We start from the raw sequence: 23,029 nt of genomic DNA, 5'->3' as shown, positions 1-23,029 counted from the left end.
CTAGTCTTGCTACGAATAAATACCACTTTGGAGTGGTTTCTAACTGCACCCTGACAACAGCTACAAGTGCAACCAGAGTTTCTTTTCTCTTCTGCACCTTTTATCAGTGAAACCCGGCCACTGCTGTACTCAAGTAAATGTAGGACGTGCAGAGGATTTGCACACATGGTATTTTGTAAAGGCTTCCACCTCTCACTTGCAGAGCTGCCAGCGCTGCAGTAGCACTACAGGTAACAGCAGCACAGCATACAACCCTAGCAATGTGACTGAACAACACAGCAGTGAGAAATGGCCTGTCTCCTTAAACCTGCCCTTTGTTTCATGGGAATAAGGGAATGCTGTATGTACAAGAGACATCAGAAGGGCTTAAATTACTTCCATTCAAAGACAGTTTCTTCCAGTGAAGGCTGTTAGCTTCTACAAGGTAAAGGATACTCAGGAAGCAGCGTCTTGCTGTTTGAAAATTAACTGATCCTTCTCATATCCATAGCATGGTCAAATTCTAGACATAAATCTTACAAACAAAAAACTTTTATCATCATTATTACATGGAAAATGTATTTGTATTTCCCTTGTGTCACAATTTTGTGGCGGAATCTATCAAAACTCACTTGTGGTAGATTTCCTTCAATGCATTCAGCTGTTTGCCTAAAGCATCTGCTTCTTTTTCCTTTTCCCTTAGTTTGTTCTGCAGTCCTTCCACTCTGAGTTGCCATTTTTTACCTTTTTCCCATTTCATCATTTCCTCTGTGGAAGTCTGTGAAGCACAGAAACACAGGATATATTTAGTTTTGAACCAAGAAAGTAAACATGTTAGAAACCAAAGAATGACACATTCTTCCTTTATCACCTGAACACGAGCCCAGAGCAGGCATATATTATTGACCTCATTTACCAAAGGTAAACAGCAGGCCCAGCCAGATACCTTAAGTATGCTGGACTATGGCATATGAATCTGATGCAGTTTAATGCTGGTACCAAATTCCTCTTCAGCTCTAAACATTTCCTTTCACAAAAAAAAAAACCCAAAAAGAACAGTGTGTTTTATGAAAATTCCAAGTGTCCTTTCACTCAGAATTGAGCAGTTTACATACTCCTGCTGCACAGGTGTACAATTGGTCATTTTAGTTCATTTGTTCCCGATGAGAGATGGGATCTTCTCTTCAAATATTCAAGTCAGCAATGATAATTTATACACCAGTTAAAAACAGGACCTATCTGATCACTAATGGCTACTGAAAAATCACAGTCAGTGTTCCTGGAAGCAATTTTTTATTTTAAATTGGACTTTTCCCTTCTCTGTTCAGCCCCTGTACTTTGTTCTAGTCTTCGTTCTCAACAGTTACTGCTAGTAAAGAACAGAGAAAAAGCACAATCTTGGAAAAAGGAAAACGAATATGCCAAGTTTGAGAAAAATCTCTCTCAGAGACAAAGCAACGGTTATTTAAAAAGTCTCAAATTAATTGGAGGCCTAAGTGCAGTCCTAGAGCAATAGTCACTATCACCGTCTGAATGCTGTAGTACTCCAGTATACTTCAGGAGTCCTACGACAAGCCACTACTTAGCTCCTGAAGCACACAAACAACAAGTAAACCCCCCCCCCAAAAATGACTGGTAAAATGAATTAATCTCCAGTAGCTCAGAGCCTCCTACATGTGGAGATCACCACTGCGAAGGCTGATCACACCGACAGACACCCTTCCTTCTTGGATTCACACTTTTGCTCACGAGAACTTCTTCTTTTTAGCACTGCATTGCAGGGGAATCTGTCTGTCTGGCACCTGGATAGCCTAAGTCCCCCAACCCCTTCCTCCCCCTTCTTCACTGGCATTGGTGCCTACACAGCTTCTTCCCTCTTCTCACTCCCTTCTCTGGGGGCAAAAAAGGGCTGCTTGCAGGGTTTTTTTTCTCCTAAATGTGATTCCTAGAGGTGCTGTGACAATCGCTGATGGGTTTGGCCTTCCTCAGCATCGACTCTGACCTTGAGCTGGCTAGTGTTTGCTCTCAGGAGCCTACAGAGTTTCCAACTCCTTCTTGCAAAAGCCACCCCTGCAGCTCCACTTCTCCACCAGAACCCAGCCACACAAAACAACCATTATCACATACCTTGTCTTCTCTTACACCTTTTTTTCCTATTTCTTCCCTCGTCTTCTCCAGTTCACTTTCCAGCTTTTTAATTTTTTTCTGAAGAGCTTCTGTCAGATTTTGTTCATCAGCTTTGCTCTGAAAAATTACAAACTTTTACAAACTTAGAGCTTGACGACCAGTACCAATGTACACTTCTCCACCCGAAAAATAAGGACCTCAATTCCAACTGGTAAAACTAGTTTACAACCAAACTGAAACTTAATAATCTAATTTTAGGACAGCCAGGAAGATCAGCTGGAAAAACACAGCTTTCAAAGATGCTTTGAAAGCGGTAGCTGAATGCCTCAGACTCTTTCAAACATAATTCAATGGGTAGAGATTTTTTTTGTCTGTTTCTTTTAGCTGAGGCATGCTTCCAACAGCAAAAGTTAACAGCTCACCTGTAACCCAGCTGATGAGCAAAGAGAACATTTAAAATCATGTGTATGTCTCAATGCTTGCCAAAAGTATCTTTCCCCCAGTACATGTACGCAGAAACTTGACCATGATTGAAGAGATGTTTTAAAATCACTTCTACCTGAATGGCACCGCTTAGTCTCCTAATCCTTTTCTTCAGTTCTTCATTTTCTTTCTCCATTTCCTTTTTTTCTGTCAATATTTTACCAAATGCTCTTTGCTTCTTCTCAAGCTCTTGGCTCAACTCATTCATTTCATCAGACAAAGAGGTTTCCTTGGCTTTACTTATTTTAAGGCTGTCCGTTAGTTTTGCGATGTGGTTATTTAACTCCTCTACCTGTGTCTAGAAGAAAACAAACATTTGGACAAATCATCAACACCCCTCCCCCTCAAAATGACATGACCAACAATACAACACAATGATGCTCCCTAGTACTCACCATAAGCCCCTTCGTTTGCCTGTCAACAATCTCCTGGACATTCATATACGCTTCTTTTTGTGACGCAGCAGAAATTATCTGCTGTTCAGCATTCATGGTCATTTCTGCTCGGAGTTCCCGAATTGCTTGACTCAAAGCCTGAAAAGAATAAATTCAAGCTCTTTTAAGTGAGGAAGCTGTTAACATGAACATTACAAAAGAAGACGAGGCAATTCTATTTTACTATGTTGTATCATGCTATTATATTCTGCCTCCTGCTGTACTAGGCATAGAATCCTTAAGCATTAAGCATCATTAAACATTTTTGTGACTTAGGGATTAATTTTTGTGGACTAACTTTCTGCTGCTTCTCTTTCATGGCTAGCTGGCCCTTTAGGTTGTCCAACATGTGTTTCACCGTTGCTGTGGGTGCTCTTCTGTTTGCTTCTTTCTGGGCCCGCAGTTCAGCTCTGGCAGTTGCCAACTCCATCTCCGTCTGAGCTAACACCTTCCTCAGTTTATTTGCTTCATCTTTCAGTTCTTCCACATCAACTTTGTACTGCTCCTGAAGCCTAATTAAAAAGAAACAGGAGGAGTGTACACCACTATGATGATGTTAGCGAGCTCCAAATAAATAACAAAGGGCACAACCTTGCATTTTTCAGTATTGTTACATCAAATGACACGCAGATTTGGCAACAGCAAAACACGACTCCATTCAGTTAAAGAAATATTTGAGAAAATCAGCAAAATGAGATTAGACCACTGTTCCTTCTAACTCCTGTCCCTGAGGCAGAGGGAATCACTGCTTTTCTCATTGAAAACAGGGGTGAAATTTCTGTGAGCTTAAACTTGGGAGGCAGCAAGCCCAAAGGGGTATTTCTGGGGAAGACACAAAAGCACAAGACTGCAAGTATCACTGTAGCTCAAAGACAACTCGCGTGCCAAGACTCCATGAATACAGTTTCTGCACCGAAGGGCACAAAGCTAACCCCAGAAAGGCATTTTTCCAAGCCACAGTTTGGCAGTAGTAGCCCCCATGGAGGCCAACAGATTAAAAACAATTTACAGTTACCAACCACAGGAACTCTTTTGAGGTTTTTTTTTTCAGCTAAATCTTCATTTCAGCAAAACTAATATGATAGACCAGTGTGACAGCAGCAATAGCTCCATCCAATCCAATCGTGACTTATTTTAACAGCCTAAAAACTTACTGGACTTTGAGAGTCTCAAACTCTTTGATTTTCATTGCAGTAATTTCTTTTTGTATCTCCAAATCAGATGCTGTTTTCTTTAACTTTCCAACAAGCAAAGCAAGAGCACTATCCTGCTCTGCTACAGTGCGCCGCATTTCAGCGAAGTGGAGAAAAAGCTTCTTGTAGGAAACTGATAAAGAATTCTTTTTCCCTATATCCTGTGAAAAAGAACAAATACCTGAGATGAACATTCAGAGCTGTAAGTCAAAGGGAAGCATCAGCGATGCATTTTAATCTCAGTCTGGAATAGAACCCAGCATTACTACCGAACATGTTTATCTGCGGAGGTGGGATTCTTGCTCTACAGAGAAAGCAGCCACACAAGTTGGAAAAGAGCTTTGTGCATTGAACGATCCGCGGAGTAACAGGTAAATGCAAGTTTTGCCTTCGTCTCAAGTGTCAAGGCAAAATCTGTCTTGAAATGGGTTAGTTGAACACAACCACTGACTTTGGGGGGGGGGAGTTGGTGGGGTTTTTCGGGGGCGGCGGAAAGGAGGTTTTATATGTGTGTGTGTGGTTTTTTACACTTGACTTCTCCTGTGACTTTTCCCAAGATTAATACAATAATTCTATATCAACCACACATTTCTTTTTCCCATCACCACTTATTACTTACTTTTGGCTGGAAAACTGTTCTTTTGGGCAACAAACAACTGGGAACATTTGGGAACACCTTCACTAATCCCACAAATACACATTACTTACCAAAGCAGTCTCTTTGAATTTATTAAGGGAATTTTGCTCATGCAAATATATCTCCTCCTGTAGAGCTCTAAGGTCTTTCTCATGCTTATTTGCCATTTGCTCCTTCTCCTGTTATGTCAAAAGAAAAATATAATTCTACTGATGCACACTATTCTGGAAAGCCAGGAAACTACAGTACCTTCCTGTTGATTGCTCACTCAGTATTGCTCCCCAAATCCCCCCCTAATTCAGGCAGCTAAATAAGTGCTTTTCTTTTGGCTATAATCAATCAGTTATTCATTTTTTCTTTTCAACACCAGTGGAAACAAGTAGCAAGTAGTGCAGTGCAACAGGACAGAGGCTGGAGAGCAAACCAGTCGGTGCTGGTTCTCCCCACCTACCATTATCAGCACGGACAGGGATACCCACGCTATGTATTTCTCAGGTCTCTTTGCTTCACACTCCAGCCTGACCCTGTGGGCTGAATGTCTACTGGCAGATAGAGCACAGTAAGCTCCATTTTAGACTACATCTCCCGGCTTAGTTCCAAACTGGAAAACTTGATTCCTGCCAGAAGCAATAGCTCCATGCGTTAACCAGAGCTCCCTGCGTGAAGATGACACCAAGTCTGCTCTAGAGACATGCTTCTGATCCAAGCGCATGGAAACCCGTGCCTGTTTAGTCGCGAAGCGCCGCTCAGGCACCAGGGTTACGTTTTAAAATGGGCTTTAGGAACATAAACAGTAAAGAAGATCAAGCGTGTTTAAATAAGGGAAAGAATGCCCAGAGACACTGCTTGATGCCTGGAAATACGCTCCAGTTGGAAATCTTCTTTAAGGAGCATCTTTTCCATAAATGTGTGTCTTTCCTGTATGTTCCCAATTCCCTGCAAGGTGCAGGACAGAGATCGTTGTTACAAGTGCTGGGAAATCCCATCTAAACATACAATACACTGAGACCGCTCCTCACAGCGGCATTGGCATTCTCTTCCTCTCACAATAATTCAACTCCTGGACAGACATCACATACCTCACCTCTTGACTGAGCAAGCCTCCTATCTGAAGCTGTGAAAAGATTCTACGGGAGCTTTCTACATAAACATTTCTAATTCTCTCTGTTCTTCTACCTGGGGTCAGATACTATTGAAAGTTTCGCTAGCAAGGAGACCAACAAAGAGTCATCTAAACCAACCTGAAAATGGAAGAAGCTTTGCACAAAAAGTTTAACTACCTCTAGTGCTTCAGCAAGCCAACGCTCGTACTTCTTTATCACTTCCTCCTTTAGATTCATTCTTTGCTGCATATTTTCAACAACTTGGCGAGCAATTTTCACGACACAATGGCACGCTGGATCACCTTCTTGTTTGCCTAAGTCAGGCATTATCTTCTCTCTTTCTGATGCAGGAGGTAATTGAAGTCTCAGTTCATTTATAACTTTGTCTCTCAATAAGACATTTTCTTCCGCTTTGCACAGAGCAGTTTCCTTTTCTTTTAATTTCTGCAATGAAAGGCAACTGTTGCAGTTCCAGCAGACTTAGAAACACAAAATGTTTTGTACTCAGTTCTGTATGGCATCACTCTTAAATGAGAAAGGTCCCACAATATCATTACTACAGACTTTGTTCCTTTCTTTGGTAATGTACCAATAATTAATTAAATTAATTATTACGTAATGTACCAATACGTTTAATTACCTCCTCCAGGGACTTGCAGGTTGTCCTACTTTCTGCAAGTGCTCGAACATGCTCCTGAATCTTTCTCAAAGCCAGCTCAGGTTGTTGTGGGAGTGGCAAACTGCGGTCTGGAACTGATCCTGTCTCCTCTTCTACCTGCACAGAAACATTCACATTCAGGTAATGGGACCGCTCAAAAAAAAGGTGCTTATGAGTCTGTATTTAGTTAATTCAGGGCATGCACCCTTAGAGCTGTACTGACCGGTTCCTTTTGTTGATGATCATACAGGTCTAGTTGGCGCTGCAGTTCTACTTCCCTCTGGTCCCAAGCCATTTGCCTTTCTTCATGAAACTGTCACAAATGTTTGATAAAGGTGTTCTGCTTAGCAAAGGCAGTGGGAAGTCTGCAAACAACTTCACAAATAAACCCCAAAACAGAGATACCAAAATGTAAAAGACTCCCCTTTCAAAAGAGGTATGGAACCAAGGTCTATGCTGAAAACTCCCCAAGAACAAGTTCCTTTTTTTTAAATCGCTTAGTGAAACATAGAGCAGGGTGTTTCTTTAAGAGCACATGGAAATGCATACCTTGTTCTGCTGTACAAGCTCTTCCTCCAGATTATGGATTGTGCATTCATGGACAGAAATTATATTACGCAGATACTTCACCTCTTCCTTTTGCTCAATGACCTCTCGATGGAGTTTAAGTTCCTTCCGATGGAGTTCCTCCAGCTTCAGATGCCAGTCCATTACCTAATAATGAATGATACAGCACTGGATTTACCAAGCCCAGTGGCCAGCTAGGTGCAGCTACATTCTTTGCTTCTGAGGCAGGATGGCATTCAGCAGACCAACAGGAAGAAAGATGTTTTTAAGCTTCTTCCCTCTCCTGAGTGAGGAGGCCTGGAAAGAGTATGAAACTACAAGATGAATGACAGAAAAATGCAGCAGATAACTGCAGAGGCAACGGGTTTCCCCTACTATGCTGACACAACTCCAGTGCAACCAAGTTTGAGATGACCTGACTAAACTCTACCTGATGTATCTGCCCAGACTGAACACAAAAAGCATGCAAGAAATTGTTTGACTTTTCCAACTGAGCGAGAGATTTTCAAAACCACTTACAGCCACATGCAGTCAGAAGCGCACACGTACTTAGACTAACAGGTGTGATTAGGGCAAAAGGCTCTAGAAGAAGAATTGAAAACAGAGCCATTCAAAGCTGTAAAATAACAAACCTTTTGAGCTCCTCTTCTATCCTTCAACGCACTTACTAATTCTTCTAAACTTTTCAGTTTTAGGTTCATCTCTAATGCTCTGTTTTCTGCACTTTGACGCTCCTGCTGGGCACGCTGAACTTCTTCCAGAATCTTCAGTTTGTCATTCTGGAGCTGAATCATTGTTTGAGTGAATTTTTCTTGCTGCGCTAGAGGCAGAGCGCCGCTGAACTGTCGCCGCAAAGACTGAACTGTCTGCTGTAGATACCTGGCTCTATTTCTTCCTTCCAGTCGGGCAAAGTATAAGGTTTTCTCTCTCTCATCAATCTTCTGCTCTAAACGTAAATTTTGGATCTCTGTCTTCTGTAGTTTCGATTTAAGCATCTTCAGTTTGCCTGCAGCAGCAGATTCACTGCCCTGGAGAGCTAGGATATGTTGATGTAGTTTTGCAATAACTGCTTTTTCATCTGACTGTGCCTAAGAACAAAACAGAGAGGACAAGTTTATTTTTCATGTCAAGTAAGTTAATGCAGCAGAGATGTAAATAGAAGTAAACTGTTCTTTTTTTTGTTTATACTTTGCGTGTATTTTATTCCATAGACAAGAGCAAGAATTAGCCCCTGAAACCAGCTTTTTCTTCGTCTTTGCCAGTGTTTCTACAGCCACACTGTAGAAGTACCCCTTTTCAGAGACTCAGCTGAAAAGCTGTATCCATTTGAAATACCAGGAAATGAGGAAGAAATGTGGTACCCACACTCCAATAGTGACAGCGCAAAAGCTGACAACAGCATTGTGCTTCGGGATGCAGTATTTATAGGACACGTTTGTCACGTAAAAAAGGATCAACCTTTCCTGATATTCAATAATGACCACAAGCTAGTAATCATTTAGGAATAAATATTACCCAAATAACAGGGAAAAAAGCTCAGGATCTCTAATAGCTGGAGAGACAGAAATGGAGAACGGAACAATGAACGCAATCGAGAGCTCTCGAAAGGGTATGTCCACTACGGTGACACGGCTTGCTACGATCCTTCTGAAATGCTTTTGCAGTTTCCTCATTCACTGTTGAACTGCTTCACTTCTTCTCACTCCAAGGAAAGAGCAAAGCAATCTAAACCACAGTGGTTAGTAAAGGTTGAACTTTACCTGATAGTCTAAAATTTGCATTCTAAGAGACTCCACTTCCTTATCTCTGTATTGCTGGCGTGCCTCCAGAGCTTCAACTTGCATTCGTGCTACATCAGACAGTTCTCTTAACCTTGGGAAAGTCAAGAATATCGTGTCACTTCAAAGCACCAGGTAACCTGTGAAGCTTTTCTACATAGCAGATGATAAGAAAGCATGATTGGGAGGTTTCCTCATAGCAAATTTCAAGTTTCAGTTGTTTTTAGCATATCCAACTACCCAGAGCCCTTGTTATGAAAATTCTCCTGCTCAGCTTTCACACAGGATACTTTCCTGTAAGCGGTAAGGAAGTTTGCCAGCAGTAACCTACTCCAGGAACATGGTGCCACGTTTGGTACCTGAACTAAGCATCTCCATCCTCTATTTCTCCCACATTTCAGGACTCAAATGCTGAAAGAGATTAATTCTGAATGCCTCTTTCTAATTCCCCAAGGCAAATTACTCATCTTCAGTATCTAAAAATCACTGCAAATATCCCTACAGACTTTGCTGGTTTAGGAAGATCACAAGATGACATTGTTTCCTCAGACAAGTGTCCACATCAACATACCTAACAAGGACAGGTATTCAACGTATGCTTACAAATCACAGAACCACAGAATGCTTTGTGTTGGAAGGGACCTGAGAGATCATCTAGTTCCAACCTCCTCCCATGGGCAGCCACAGCATCCACTTGAAGAGGTTGCCCAAAGCCCCATCCATTTTGGCCGTGAGCACTGACTGCCAGGGATGTGGCTTCCACAACCTCCCTGGGCAGCCTGTGCCAGCGCCTCGCCAAAGTTACCCTCTTTTCAGGAAATGGCAAAAAACCCCACTGCAGTTCCATCTTCCAGATATAACTGTGACTCTCTGAAAATCAGAGTTGCTTTCCAATTTCTGTCAGGGGATTACATTGAAGGGAGGTTGTGGCACAGAAACAAAATAACCCTTATTAGGTTAAAAATACTGACGATAAGTATCTGAGTGCACACTTACTCCTGTCTAGCCAGCCCAGCACTTCATTCCTTCTTCACAGCAAAATGAAGCAGCTTTCGTTCTAGACATGAATTAAATGCTTTATTTTCAATTCGAATTTGGCATATATAATTGACCAGAAGAACGAGGCATTGACAATCGTCTGTTATGCTTAAGCAGTGAATTACGTAAACCTACATAGGCTGAGTTTTTGCTTCCAAACATAACGCATTCAGAATTGGCTACTTCAACACTTACTTGGATACTTCGGTCTTGAGCTCCATCTCACGCTTCTCTAGGTCCATTATTTGCTGTCTGTCTGCATCACTTACTGCCTTACTTACACTCTTTGACAGTTCATCTCTCAATTCTTCCTCCACTTTCTGTGCCTCCAGGTTGATTTTGGTCAGCTTAAAAAAACCCCACGTAAAACCAGAAAAAAAGAAGTTATCTTAAGCACAGAACTTCAGGAAAAAGCAGTGCCAAAAGCATCCTGTCTTTTTCAGTCATTACAAAATACTCTTCAGCTGTGTTCAAAACCCCGTATTGCAGAATCCAAGTGCCAAGACTCATGATCTTCTGTTTGTTCTAAAAAGACCCTTCCTAATTAAGGGATATTCTTTCAAGCAGCCTGGTCATTACATAGCAAGTAACCAGTGTTTCTATTCAAACCAAAGAGCTTTAAGAAAAGGGAGGCGTCTGAAAAGCATTAGGCAACGTGTCAGATTATGTTGTTAAGCCTCAACGGATTTACCTCGGCAAATTTTGTTTCCAGTTCCAAATTACGCTCTTCTGCTTGCTTTAGAGTGTTCCTTAAATGGTCAGACATGCGTTGTGAATGTTCTGCTCTCTGCCTTTCATTCAGTTCCTTCATTTCCAACATCGTGATCTTCTTAGAGATGGACAGAATCTCCACGTTGGTTATTGCTTTTGGGGCCTTGCCCATGGCATTGTCACCCCCTGTGTTAAAACAGTATTTAAGTTGGGAAGTGCACAATCAGAGTCAACTATGAAAAGTATTTGCATCTGAAAAAGAAGACCACTTTTGCTTTCTCTGTCAAATAAAAGTTTATCAAAACATGTTTTTTTAAAAACACCTGGCATTTTTTACGACATGGCTGCCTTGCCATGTCAGTCTTTGTTTGAAAGGTATCTACTTTGCATCTGCAACCATGGTTTGGCAAACTGATATCCATTTTCAATGTAGCCTTTCACTTTATCCTTAATTCAGCAGGTAAATCTTCAGGAAATTGAATTCAAAAACTGTAAAGAGAGAGACATGGTGTTGCAGTTTTGTGTAGGTGTGCTGCTATGATGGCTTTTCTGAGCAGCAATTACAGCTTTCTGCAAGCCCTAGAGTGGAAACATCTGTCAATTCAAGGCCAAAGTTGCTGCTGACCAGGGCTGAGCCAATTGGAGATGGTCACAGCCCCTCTGTGAAACACATATAGGAGAAAAAAAACCACCTCAGGGAGCCAGCACTTTGCCACAGGAGAGGGGAGTGAGAAGATGTAACAAGCTGCGCAGACACCAAGGCCAGGCCTGAAGGAGAGTGGCGGGAAGAATGCGGAAAGAGATTCCCCTGCAGCTTGTGATGAAGACCATGGTGAAGCGGGTGTCCCCTCACAGCCCATGGATGAGGACAGGGAGCAGAGAGATCTATGGCCTGTGAAGAGATTGATCCATGCCTCAGCAGGTTTGCTGGAGGACTTGTGACTTTGCGGGGGACCAGGCCAGGGCAGTCTGGCCCTGAACATCAGAACCCATGGAAGGGAGTCCTGCTGAGAGGCCTGTGGTGAGGAGATGACCCAATAGAGAGGACTCATGCTGCAGAAGTTCGTGGATATGACTCTGGCATGAGTGAGACCCCACGGTGACACAGGGGAAGTGAGTGTGTGTGTGTATGTGTGGAATGCCCCCTCCCCAGCTGAGATGAAAGACAACTCAGGCGGAACGGACTGAAAAAACTCCCATTCCCTGCCACATCCAGTGCTGCGATGGGAGGGAAGAAGGGAGAAAATTTATGACTAAAGTCAAGTGAGTGAAGAGGCGAGGGGTGAGGGGATAAGTAGAAGTGTTAAGATGTGGGAAAGGAAAGCAGCTTGTGAGGAACCTCTGGAACCCCACTCCCCATTCCCTGTCCCTCCCCGCACCATGTTTGGCGGGGGGAAGAAGGGAGTAAAATCCCATTGAAGTTTAAGTTTCGTAAGAAGGGGAGGGGTGGGGGGGAAGGTGCCTTAAGACCTGGTCACTTCTCATTTTTATTTTGGTTCTGGTTCACTGGGTGTATTAGTTGTAGTAGTAATAAATCACTTCTTTTCTTCCGTGCTGAGTCTTTTTTGCCCATTGCACTAATTGGAGAGTGATCACACTGTCCTTATCTCAAGTCCTAAGCCTCCCAATATATATTTTCCTCCCCTTTTCGGCTGAAAGGGGGAGTGTGCAAGCAGCTTGGTAGGCATTTGGCATCTAGCCAGGGCCAAACCACCACACATAGATGAGTTCTTGAGCAATGGGAATGAAAGTAAACATAGAACCAGCTAGCAAGAACAAAAGCTTTGCTCCGGAGCATGAAACCAGGAGAACAGAAGTCCTTTTCCTGACATCTTACCACGCACTTTGACAACTGAGGTAGAACAGACCGTATCTCATTCAAAAACAAAAACCTGCTGATCTTGCTTTACAAGTGCCAGCTTTTAAACCCTTGACCCAGTAACCCAAGAGAAGTCAACAGCAAGCAGTTTCCAGAGCAAGATACCAAACTTGGTTTGGATCAAATAGGTAAGCAAACGAAAGAAACAAATTCACAAAACCAAATTAAGTTTTTCCCTTTTTTTTTTGTTAAGAAACATCCATTTTGAAACCTTTCAAAACATTACTTTTACACAGGATATGCCATTTGATTTTTAATGTTGCAATATATCGCTAATACTTACCCAGTTTAGTTATCTGTTCCCAAGCCTGTTCTGCAGTGTGAAGTTTCTCTTTTGTCATCTCCAGCTCCTTACTCAGTACATTTATCTGTGCTTTCAAGGATTCATTCTCATGCTGTAGGGCAAAAAAAATGGCAACAGAACAGCAAATGATTTAACTGTAGCAGACCCGATGTTGACAATCTATCAACTCTTTTAAATGAACACATTTTACCTCTGCCTGACCCATAACCTGTGTGCATGGCAACAGAAAAGCCTAAGTTTCATGGGTTTCCCCTTAAGCGTAAAAATGCCAGTCTTTGCTCTCTGCGCCCTATCTAACGCTCAGCTGTTACTACTGTGAATACTCGTCATCAGTGATGGTGCTTCCTGGAGTGTCTAGCAGTAGAAGAAGAAATCTATGCTTGCCATACTCAACACCCCATTCACAATGGGAAAGAAAGAAGAACTTCCGGAGGGTATTTCATCCCACACAGGATATTTCATCTTGCTCATGCATAGACACTTGATCATATGCTTCTTTTAGCTCATTTAGGCATCTAAGATGATGCCAAACATCAGTTTTCTAAGGGTTCCTTCACTCCTCCAAACAGAAACACAAATTTCCACATTAGCCAGTACAGCAAATTAAGTAGTTCCTGTGAATTTTCAACGTCTAGCTTTCTGAAGACAGTTTTAGTTTTGCACTGATAAACTATTCTCTAGCTCTGTGAAACTGCCAACAAGAACATGACAAGAGTTTTAACTGATGGGTATTCTTACTTCCTACTTTTCCTTCATGACAACAGCAACGTATCTTGGAAGCCAGTTTCCCAGCTCTTGAAAAGAAGCTCCCCTCCACTGGAGAATAAAAATTCAAAGGAATATAAAAATTCAAAGGAATAGTCACATATTGTGGTGGTTCAGCCCCAGGCAGCGGCTGCTCCCTCACCCCTCCCCAGGAGGAGAAACAGACAGAGCCCCCATGGGTGGGGATAAGGGCAGCTTACTGGCAAGCACTGCCAGTAAATGCCCCAGCCACACTCCAACTGTCCCAGAGCCACACGGGAGTGCCCTCCCAGCCCCTTTTATGGGGGCATGATGTCAGGTGCTGTGGAAAACAGCTCGGGGCAACTTGGCTCACCTGTGCTGGCTGCCTGGGGAAGGTAACTCTGGCCTGGCCAGACCCAGGACACAAAACTGTAGAATAAGAATTTTTGCCCTTAAGGTTCAAACACCATGTGGACATTACCTCCATGTGTTCCATGTTTGTTGTCCGCTGGACGAGCAAGTTATCTTTTTGTAACATATCTCTGTATTTAGCAGTTAATGCGTTATACTGCTTATTAGCCAGCTCCAGCTCAGACATTGGCACACTGCAGTCCAAGAGCTTTTGCAGGGCTGCAATCTTAAAGCCAGCCAGTTCCTGTGAAAAGAAGCAGCGTAGTGGGTTACTGAGGTCTGCTAGATCCCATTGAAGCGACTTCAGAAGGGAAAAATGACAGGTTTCATGGTATAATGCTTATTTAAGTATAAATAACGATTTGATAAAACTCACAGCAGCAGTTAACAAACATTTGGGTAATGCATTCCAGAAACTACCAGTGCCTTCATTTAAAAAAACAAGGAAATAATTGCCAAATTGCAAAACTAAATCTATGTGCCAAATTGCAAAACTAAATCTATGTATTATTACTACTATACGCTATACCTTCCAACGCTGCAAGTTTCCAATCTTCCCCATAACTGCAGTCTCCATATCTGTTATTTCACCCTTTAGTTTCTCATTTTCTTTTCTAAGGTGGCGTTCCGTGTCGAGTAAAGCGGTGCACTGCCTTCTGAGTGACCGCTCAGTCACTTGTAAAACAGTTACTTTTCTGTGATTTTCTGCAAGTACTTTTTTTGTTTCATCAGGATCCATCTGAAGGGCACTGAGTAAATTCTGCAAAACATGGTAAAACTCAACTACAGAGGCAAGGGTTCTTGCACAGTTTGCAACCGAGGCATAAAAATTCCATCAAGCTGTCTGGAATGACTTCTTGTTTGCTAATAAAACACACACACACACACACCCACACCCACACACACACCCCAACATGTGCATAAGTCTACAACGCCCTATTAGAAGCAAAGAAAAAACCCCGTCAAAATCCTTAGTTTCTAAGGAATAGAAGCTAAATACACCTGACTACTTGGAACTTCAGTTAAAGCTGCCATTTTCAAAATGTAGATCAAAAATAATTCTCCGCCTGCATTGTCACCAGTCTTCCTTCCTTTGACTAGAAACAAATGTATTGGATCAATTTTCTAAACCTCTGCTCTGTATATATCAAAACCTTTGTGGTTCTTATCAAATACTAATAATGTCCCACTTGGAGGACTAAGCCACTATTTGTAAAGGAACCTCAGAGTACCTCCTATGGAAACGTTTGGGTGCCTGCACGTATGGGTGTACACATCACGTGCTTGCACGTGGGTAGATATCTGAGAAGGGTGGGCAGAAAGCAGGGTGTCGACAGTGACAGTTTGTCCCTGCACCATTCTCCCCACCTAGCAGATTCAAGTACTTCAGTAAAACCCCTGCTCTGTAATTTAAAACCTTTGTGAAAAGTGGCAGCAACAACATTACTTACAGAATATGCCTTAATTTTTGTAGCATCCTCTTCTTTTTGCTCTTCTAGCTTTTTCTTTTCCTTTTTTATATTTTCTGATTCTTTCTGCCAGCTTTCCTTTTCCCTAAGCAGAAATATTTACACTGAGAGGGGGGAAAGACTGGATGATTTTTAAAACTGTAACTAAAACAGCAACCCTGGAATACTGCAAACTAATATACTTGTTTTCAGCGGTCACGTCATTTGAAAAAGACATTATACATTGCAGATGGATTACAGAAAAACTAACCCTTCTGTTTAGGCTGCACCTGGCTTCACAGTGAAAATAATTCACAGGTTAAAGAGTCTTCTGTGCATGTGTACTATTGTGCATGAGAGAGAGAGTCTTTAAATCCAATGTGTGTCTGTTTTGGGGGAGGAAGCTGCTTCAAACCACACACTTGTATTTAAAACTAATTACTGTTGTTGCACTTGTCTTCACAATAATAGGCAAAGTTTGAAACTTTGCAAATAAAACCACTTCTGCATTAAGTGCCTCTCTGGAAACTCCAGGTCTCCCTCTTACAGCCAGAGAGACAAAAATCCAGCTAGTGGAAGTTACCACCCTGTGAGCCCGGAAAGGGGCCTTTTCTTTTTGCAGCAGTCTAGGCCCAGCAAATCTCAGCAGATATTCACAATACTGCCCTCTGATGTGGCTGGTGAGTTTTGCAGCTAGATCAAATGGTTTGGGAAAGAATTAATTCTACATAAATGTTACATGTAAAATTTACATAATTTTATGTAAATTAGAAACATATTCTATAAATTAGATTCAGTGAAGCATGTAAAGGAACTCAGAGTCGGAAAGAAAGCCAGCCATCAAGTCCTGACAATCGGAAACTGTTCATCAGGGATCTCTGACTGTGTGTGGGTAACAGCTTTCCTTTTTCTCCCCTCAGAAAACCTGTGAAGACCCATAATGAAAGCCAAAGCAAGCGAGACTGAAGGGTCCCTAATACCAGGCTATAGTAAAATACACAATGCAATCTCCACTAGGGAAGGATGCAACGTGAAGAGTCCAGCATAAAATGGTTTCCTGAGTTTTCTGAAGCTTCACAGGGCTAAAGAAAATACACGGAGTCCATGACTGAGAGAAGCAGCATTCACTACACTAACCAAAGAACCACTTCCACACCGTAGCAAATCGGCTATTCCAAAGTCTGAAACTTTTAGACAGCTGAACGTGCATCATTCAGTAAAGAGAACGGTACCTTTGATACTCTTTATACAGCAAGCCCTGCTGATGACGAATCACTGCAAATTTTCTCCTGTAGTCCTCCACTGCTTCTTGTAATTTTTTAAGCAACTGTTCTTTGTTTTCCAGCTCCTAATGTTTACAAATAAAAATATTGAAGGGATTAATAGAGCCTTTAAATGGGAAAGAATCCATCCAAATGCCACTTCTCCCTTGTGTTTTCCAAGACAGAATCTTCTGACGTGAACTGTGAGAACTGCAGATACAAAAGGTGTCTGTTCCTTAGGAGCAACAGATGAAAAACATGCCAATAATCTCTGGCATGCCTATTAATAGGTGTGAAATAGTGTACAATGGCGCTGCGGATTACAGCCCTCAAAGTTCAAAACACCGTGACACCTTCCTAGCCCACAAAGAGTCCTACCCGAACGTCCACCTGCAAAGCAACGATTTCTTCTCAGGTGCCCAAATAGCGTTCTGCTTTAGAATCATATGCAGTAGGAAAATATTCCCCAACCAACAAAAGCAAATCAAAGGCAGAACAAAACAATTTAACAGTAATAAAATGCTACGTCCTTCTTACTCCAACTGTCCCAGAACCAATTCTAGAAAAGAACTGGCATCGTCCTAGGTTTTGGAGGCATCAGCTATATGTTGCAAACATTCTCATTACCAAGGAGTAAAGGAGTTACCTGTAAAAGATGTAGTAAAGATTCATTCAGGGAATTAATCATAGTAACACTTGAAGGAACCATTCCTTCTGGAAGACTCATTGTTTGGATGACAACACCGGCACCTTCTGAACGACGTAATGAGCAAATTTCACTGTTCAGTTGTGCAATCTAAAGAAAAGAAACAAAACCATCAAGAAGTGGCTCTTGCTATGCAATTGAAAAATGGCACTGATTGAAACTATAGTGCTTTCCTGGGTTACATGCATTGTCACTAACAACCTAAATCCCTCCCACTTAAATTCAAAAGCATTCAAACATTAATTCAAGTAACCTTTTACAAACACTGTGATTCGATACATTATTAAATGCACAAAGTATCTTAAATTCAATTTATCAAGTGACTCCAGCAGTCAGGGCAGCTTCCCATAGCCTAGGGTTTCCCACAGCCTAGGGTTTCCCACAGTTTTATTCCAAAATCTTTGAAACACAGTGCATTTCTGTTCCTCTTCAAAAGGTGAAATTCTGGATAGCAGCATTGCAGTGGTTATTTGATGGTTTTGCCTTTCATTTAGCTTCTTGAAAGCTCTCTGGTTCTCTGCTCTAAGAGTACATCAGCTGTTCTTCTAAAATATTAGGCACTGACAATCTCTTGGGTGTTTTGGAGAAAGAAACTTGGGAGTTCTTTTGGGCACAGCTCTCCCCAGAAGACAGACACACTAACTTGCTGTTCAACACAATAGCGTATTTGAATGATAAATTACTATTAAGAATAAAGACTTAAAATGGTAGATCCAATACATAAATTAATAATTTAGATTTCTAGAACTAGACTGTTCACATATGCCAAATTCAATATCAGATACCTTGTGTGTTTTCACTCTAAATTATCAGAGCAGCCACTTTGCAAGTACAACATCAATCATCAAAATAAATCCTCTACCTTTGCATTTGCATTTGCCAGCTGATGAGAGAAATTTGTTGCCGCCTCCTGAGTCCGTTTCAGTTCCTGCCTTAATTCCTCATTTCGTCCTGTAAGTTGGTCAACCTGAGCTTTCCAGTGCACGTTGGCATCAAAGGTTCCTTCCGAAGTCTTGCACTCCATGGCCTAAGGCAGGAAAGATTTTATTTCTTTATTTCTTCCTTTTTATTGGCAATCTCTTGCTGCTCTGTATTTTGAATTTGCATTTTTTAAGAGGTATCACACTATCTACTGCTACTGCTAACTAAGGAAGCATATGTGTAAGGAAGCTATTTATTTAATCATACAACAACTCAGTAACCGAGGAGGGAAAAAAGAGCTTACAAATCCTATAAAGCTAAGAGAAGGCAATCTTACGTTAACTAAGCGGTCCAGGCTAGGGATTGTTAGGGCTGTTTCTCCTCCCTTCACACCACGATCGTTCTGCATTTCCTTGATAGCTTGCAGTATTTCTTTCATTCCTTCTTCAAGCTGTTTCTTCTCTTCTGACAATTCTTTCACTGGAATAGAAATTGGAAATGGGTCTAAAAGCACTGAAATTGAGTTACAGGTGCCTACGGCTCTTCATCCTAATACTTGTTGATTCGATATATAGAAAGAACGTTCCTACTATATACAGACATAACCAATCAGGAAGCTCAAAGCAGAGCTGACAGGAAAATCCAGAGAGTGCCATTTTCTGGAAAATACCAACAAAACAATACGGGAATGCTTCACTGGAACACGTTTGACTTTAGAGAACCTCCCAGTCTTCCATGGTTCCTGACACTTTTTTCACTTCTTTAGTTATAGCACTCTGTAAGAGTGGCTTTCAGAAACCCAGAAACGTGGCTGTCTTGGAAGGCTTTGGGTGTAAGGATGTAGGATACAGAAATTGCCTCAATTCCTGCTGCAGGCTGGGAAAAAGCAACAGACTGGTCCTGCCAGCATTAGTCTCTCAGTGGCATTCCCGAGTTTCCAGCACAGAGCACGGATTCTGGTGACTTTAAAAACAACAACAAACCTGTCAGGACATTCTCTGATGTTAACAATATGGCTAAGCGTCCTGAAAATCCAGGGGATATGTTGAGTTTCAGTTCTGAGTTTGCAAGCAGTGCGCTTCAACCAACATACATATATCCATACGTAAGCAGCAACGGGGTTTAATTCCCTAGCACATCCTTGCAGCCAGGAAAACACACTATGTTGTATGTTCTCTTCCTAATTTAGGTTTAAAGTTAGCAACACTATATATGTATCTGTATGAACACACACAAAGACAGATGCTAGCAGAAACATAAAATTTAAAAAAAAAAAATTAATGAGAATTCACAGAAATTCTGATGCCAGAAATGCCATTTCCAGTCACTGTTCTGTAATCACCGTGTTTACTGCTGGACCTATTCACAACCATCATTTCCATGTGAAAAGAAGTATTTGTGATTCCAATCACAAAACACAACCACCAAATAAGCAAAGTAACTTCAGGTACCTGATAATATTCCCCAGTTTTCAAACAGGTCACAACTTACCTTTAGATTGAAATTGGGCTATCACGGTCTTGTTCTTCTCCAAATCTCTTTCTCTCACATTTAATTCATTGGCAAGGTACTCATTCTGAAGAAAAGAACAAAGACGACTCAAAAACTGTCATTTAGCACTTGTAGGATTAGAAAGCTCATTAAGACTCTGTTGTTAAATAATAATAAACCCTTGAGAATATTGCTAATCCTGCACTGCCTGGCTTCTGCATCTTTCCAGACTAAATACTGCACAACGATATAGCACACCCTTCACCAACAAATCTTGGGATACCTGTTCATTCTAAAAAACAACCACCCTAAAAGTAAGCTATTCATATATAAGGAGATTCTAGCTCCCTTTATATTCCCAAAACCACGTATTTCCAAGAGTGATCTTCCAAAATACAGAAATCCCACTTTTTCCTACTGAAAATGCAGCCAATAGGCATTATTCATTCCACAGCTCGGCTAGCACGGTATCATAAGAGAAAGCACAACAGCCAAGTAAACTCCTCAAGCCTGGAAAAAACCTGTTGCGTGAAAGAAAAAAAGCCTGATGTGTTAGCCTTGACTTCCCATCCATCGATTCCATAGCTCAGCGGACTGAACAGAAACACCATCAGTTCCCAAACATTTCAGAGAGAGACAGGAAAGACCAATTTGCTTATGTTCTACACTGCAACCACGGTGTTCCCTCATCATACTCTTAGATGGTTTCTGACAGACAAAAAGCTCCAGAGGCTCAAATCTTAGCAACCTACAGGTGCCGATCCGGCCTTTTCTCTAGTGTGGAGTGTGCCTTCACAAAAACTTCCCAGGACACACATGAGTCTCCTGCCTGAAGTGCAGCAGCAAGAGAGATGGCTTTGCGGGAAGAATTACACAAGGTGTATCCCACACACCGCTGTCCAGGGAAAGGTGTATTCTCAGCTCCTGCTGCACTTGGAACAGTGTGGTACAGACTAAAGGCGGTTGAGACTCTGAGGGATTGGCTGGATATGTGCCCCAACCATACCTCCACCAACCCAAGCAATGTCCTCCACTATACAGAAAACTAACGCGGCATTTCAAGGTACCAATTTAGGAAGCTACCAGCGAGTCATTTTTTTATATGACTGATCATGTCAATCAATGAAACCACAGCAAGAATCCTGAAACCAAACCATTCTTTCAGTGAGTATAAGCAGTTTGCAAAAAGCAGATATATATTGTCTTTGTCGCTTGGCAGGGACACGTACTAAAGGGTAGAAGAACCAAGTCAGGAAGTTCTTAGGTGTGCTCCAGAAGGAAAGGCCTTTTTCATTCCAAAAGTCTAAATTTTTACTCTCTGCAGGTAGGAGAATTCCTCTAGTCAAATAGCACCTGTGTCTTTTAACAGAAATCTCATCTTTTTCATACCAAAGGACTGAGTCAGTCACTCCTTCATTCAACTGACGCTTGTAAAACACCATCTATATTTCTCTGGATTTATTTAAAACAATTTTATAAAATAATCCCCAAACTATGTTGTTTAAAATACAATGGCAACAATACATTTGTATGAGTTGCAATGCTTTATGCACTAATATGAAAAGGGATGAGGAGTTTTGTTTACATAGATGTATGTAAGGTTTTAGAAAAAAAACTGTTCTCTCTTCATAGGCATCTAGCTGCACATGCACAGGGGTTGTGCAAACATCCTCCACTGAAAACTAAAATATGCACCTACGTTTTTCAATTCTATGTCAAAACCCCACTTATTCTGCTAGATGAAAAAATACCCAGTTCCACTAGAACCATCCTATAGCTTTACTAAAGATCAAAGTAAACACACACATCATTATCATTTGAATAACTGCAAGGGACATAAGCATGTGTCTCACCTGTGACCTAAGAGGGGCTAATTCTCTTCTCAATTGCTCTACAAGATCCTCAACAGAATCTATCCGACCTGAGTTTTCCTCTTGTCTATTTTCAAGTCCGCTTTCCAAAGTTTTTACTTGTGACACTTCTCTTGGACATTTCTTTCCTTCTTTGTCTTCTTGAAAAAAAGATAAATCAGAAAACTTTACCTCTGAACATTCTTGCTTGTCCTTCAACATCGCTATTGTTTTTTTTCCGCTCCTCTGGCTTGCCAGGAGCTGATGCACAAGGAATCAGAGAACTTTGCCATCACAAGCCAAAAGCCACCAGAACTATAAGACTCTGGCAATAGAAAACCTCTTCCTTCAGATTCAATGAAATATGTTAAGCCTTCTAATTTCAATACAGGAGGGAATATTGCTGTAGTAATAAGTAGAGGCGGCATGGTTTTGAAAGAATGTTTTATAATAAAGAAAAAAAATCCTACCTATTGCTGTAGTTCTTCTTCCTTTCTCCTGAGCCAACTTACGAACCTGCTTTTTTAGTTCAATTCGTTCCTCTTCCAGTCTTTCAATCTGCATATCATCATCATTATAATTATTAACAGATTCAGACTACATTTTCTTCAAATACATCATTATTACATACGTCTTACTCAAAGATAGGATTTCTCACTTGCCTCTTGCAGAAGAATCTGGTTTTGAAGTTTGTATTGCTCCTGCCGCAGTACTCTGCTGTTTCTCAATTCTTTTAAATTGATCATTGTCTTTGGATCAAGACCTAAACCAAAGTAGATGCTGTGTAATTACTCATTAAGGAGGGACATTCTTGTTAGTCATCAGAAGAATGCAGGGCCTTTAAATCAGAAGATGACTGCTCAAGTTGAATTAAACAAAATGCTACGCTTAAAGTTGAATCTGTGTCAGTATTTCTCCATATGTACACACATTTTATGCTTCACGGGATGACCCCAGAGGAAGGCATGCTTTTACTTCACTTCGTCCAAAACCAAACTGCAATACATTACCACCTAAAATTAACCATATTTATCTTTGGCAACTTCTACATAAAAGCAAGCTATCCATTGTGTTCCCTGTGCTTTTCAATCCAGCGTTACAACTTCATTGTGTGACGGTTTCCAGATACCATGCTACGAGATTCATTAAGCGGTGTACAGTTAAGGCAGAATCAACACCCAGAGAGAACTACGAAACATATTCTCTGTCAGTCAGGACAACCTGTAACTCAAGCTTGGTTATGTGCATTCATGCAGTTTGTCCTAATGAACTACAGTGACCAGCAAATCTTAGTGGAATATTGAGAATTCTTTCCCAGTGGTT

The 23,029-nt window shown here is 41.4% G+C and overlaps 1 protein-coding gene across 1 annotated transcript in view; it reads right to left on the bottom strand.

The window, feature by feature from the left end:
* The window catches only part of CEP290 (centrosomal protein 290), a gene marked incomplete at its 5' end in the record, with an annotated part of 39,121 nt that overhangs the window by 9,665 nt on the left and 6,427 nt on the right, over window positions 1-23,029 (bottom strand). The window contains 27 exon segments of the mRNA XM_084263603.1: window positions 612-757; window positions 2,107-2,223; window positions 2,666-2,887; window positions 2,985-3,122; window positions 3,322-3,535; window positions 4,178-4,377; window positions 4,925-5,032; window positions 6,134-6,400; window positions 6,597-6,731; window positions 6,838-6,927; window positions 7,164-7,328; window positions 7,814-8,269; window positions 8,942-9,053; window positions 10,193-10,344; window positions 10,689-10,894; window positions 12,871-12,982; window positions 14,099-14,272; window positions 14,558-14,788; window positions 15,480-15,582; window positions 16,709-16,824; window positions 17,385-17,534; window positions 18,307-18,471; window positions 18,703-18,845; window positions 19,857-19,941; window positions 21,710-21,867; window positions 22,177-22,264; window positions 22,369-22,469. Of these exon segments, the coding sequence (XP_084119729.1) occupies window positions 612-757; window positions 2,107-2,223; window positions 2,666-2,887; window positions 2,985-3,122; window positions 3,322-3,535; window positions 4,178-4,377; window positions 4,925-5,032; window positions 6,134-6,400; window positions 6,597-6,731; window positions 6,838-6,927; window positions 7,164-7,328; window positions 7,814-8,269; window positions 8,942-9,053; window positions 10,193-10,344; window positions 10,689-10,894; window positions 12,871-12,982; window positions 14,099-14,272; window positions 14,558-14,788; window positions 15,480-15,582; window positions 16,709-16,824; window positions 17,385-17,534; window positions 18,307-18,471; window positions 18,703-18,845; window positions 19,857-19,941; window positions 21,710-21,867; window positions 22,177-22,264; window positions 22,369-22,469 (4,354 nt within the window).

This window comes from Gallinula chloropus, assembly GCF_964237585.1.
Source record: "Gallinula chloropus genome assembly, chromosome: 1".
NCBI lineage: Eukaryota > Metazoa > Chordata > Aves > Gruiformes > Rallidae > Gallinula > Gallinula chloropus.
The sequence above is the reverse complement of the archived record's forward strand: the minus strand, read 5'-3'. Positions and strand labels throughout refer to the sequence as shown.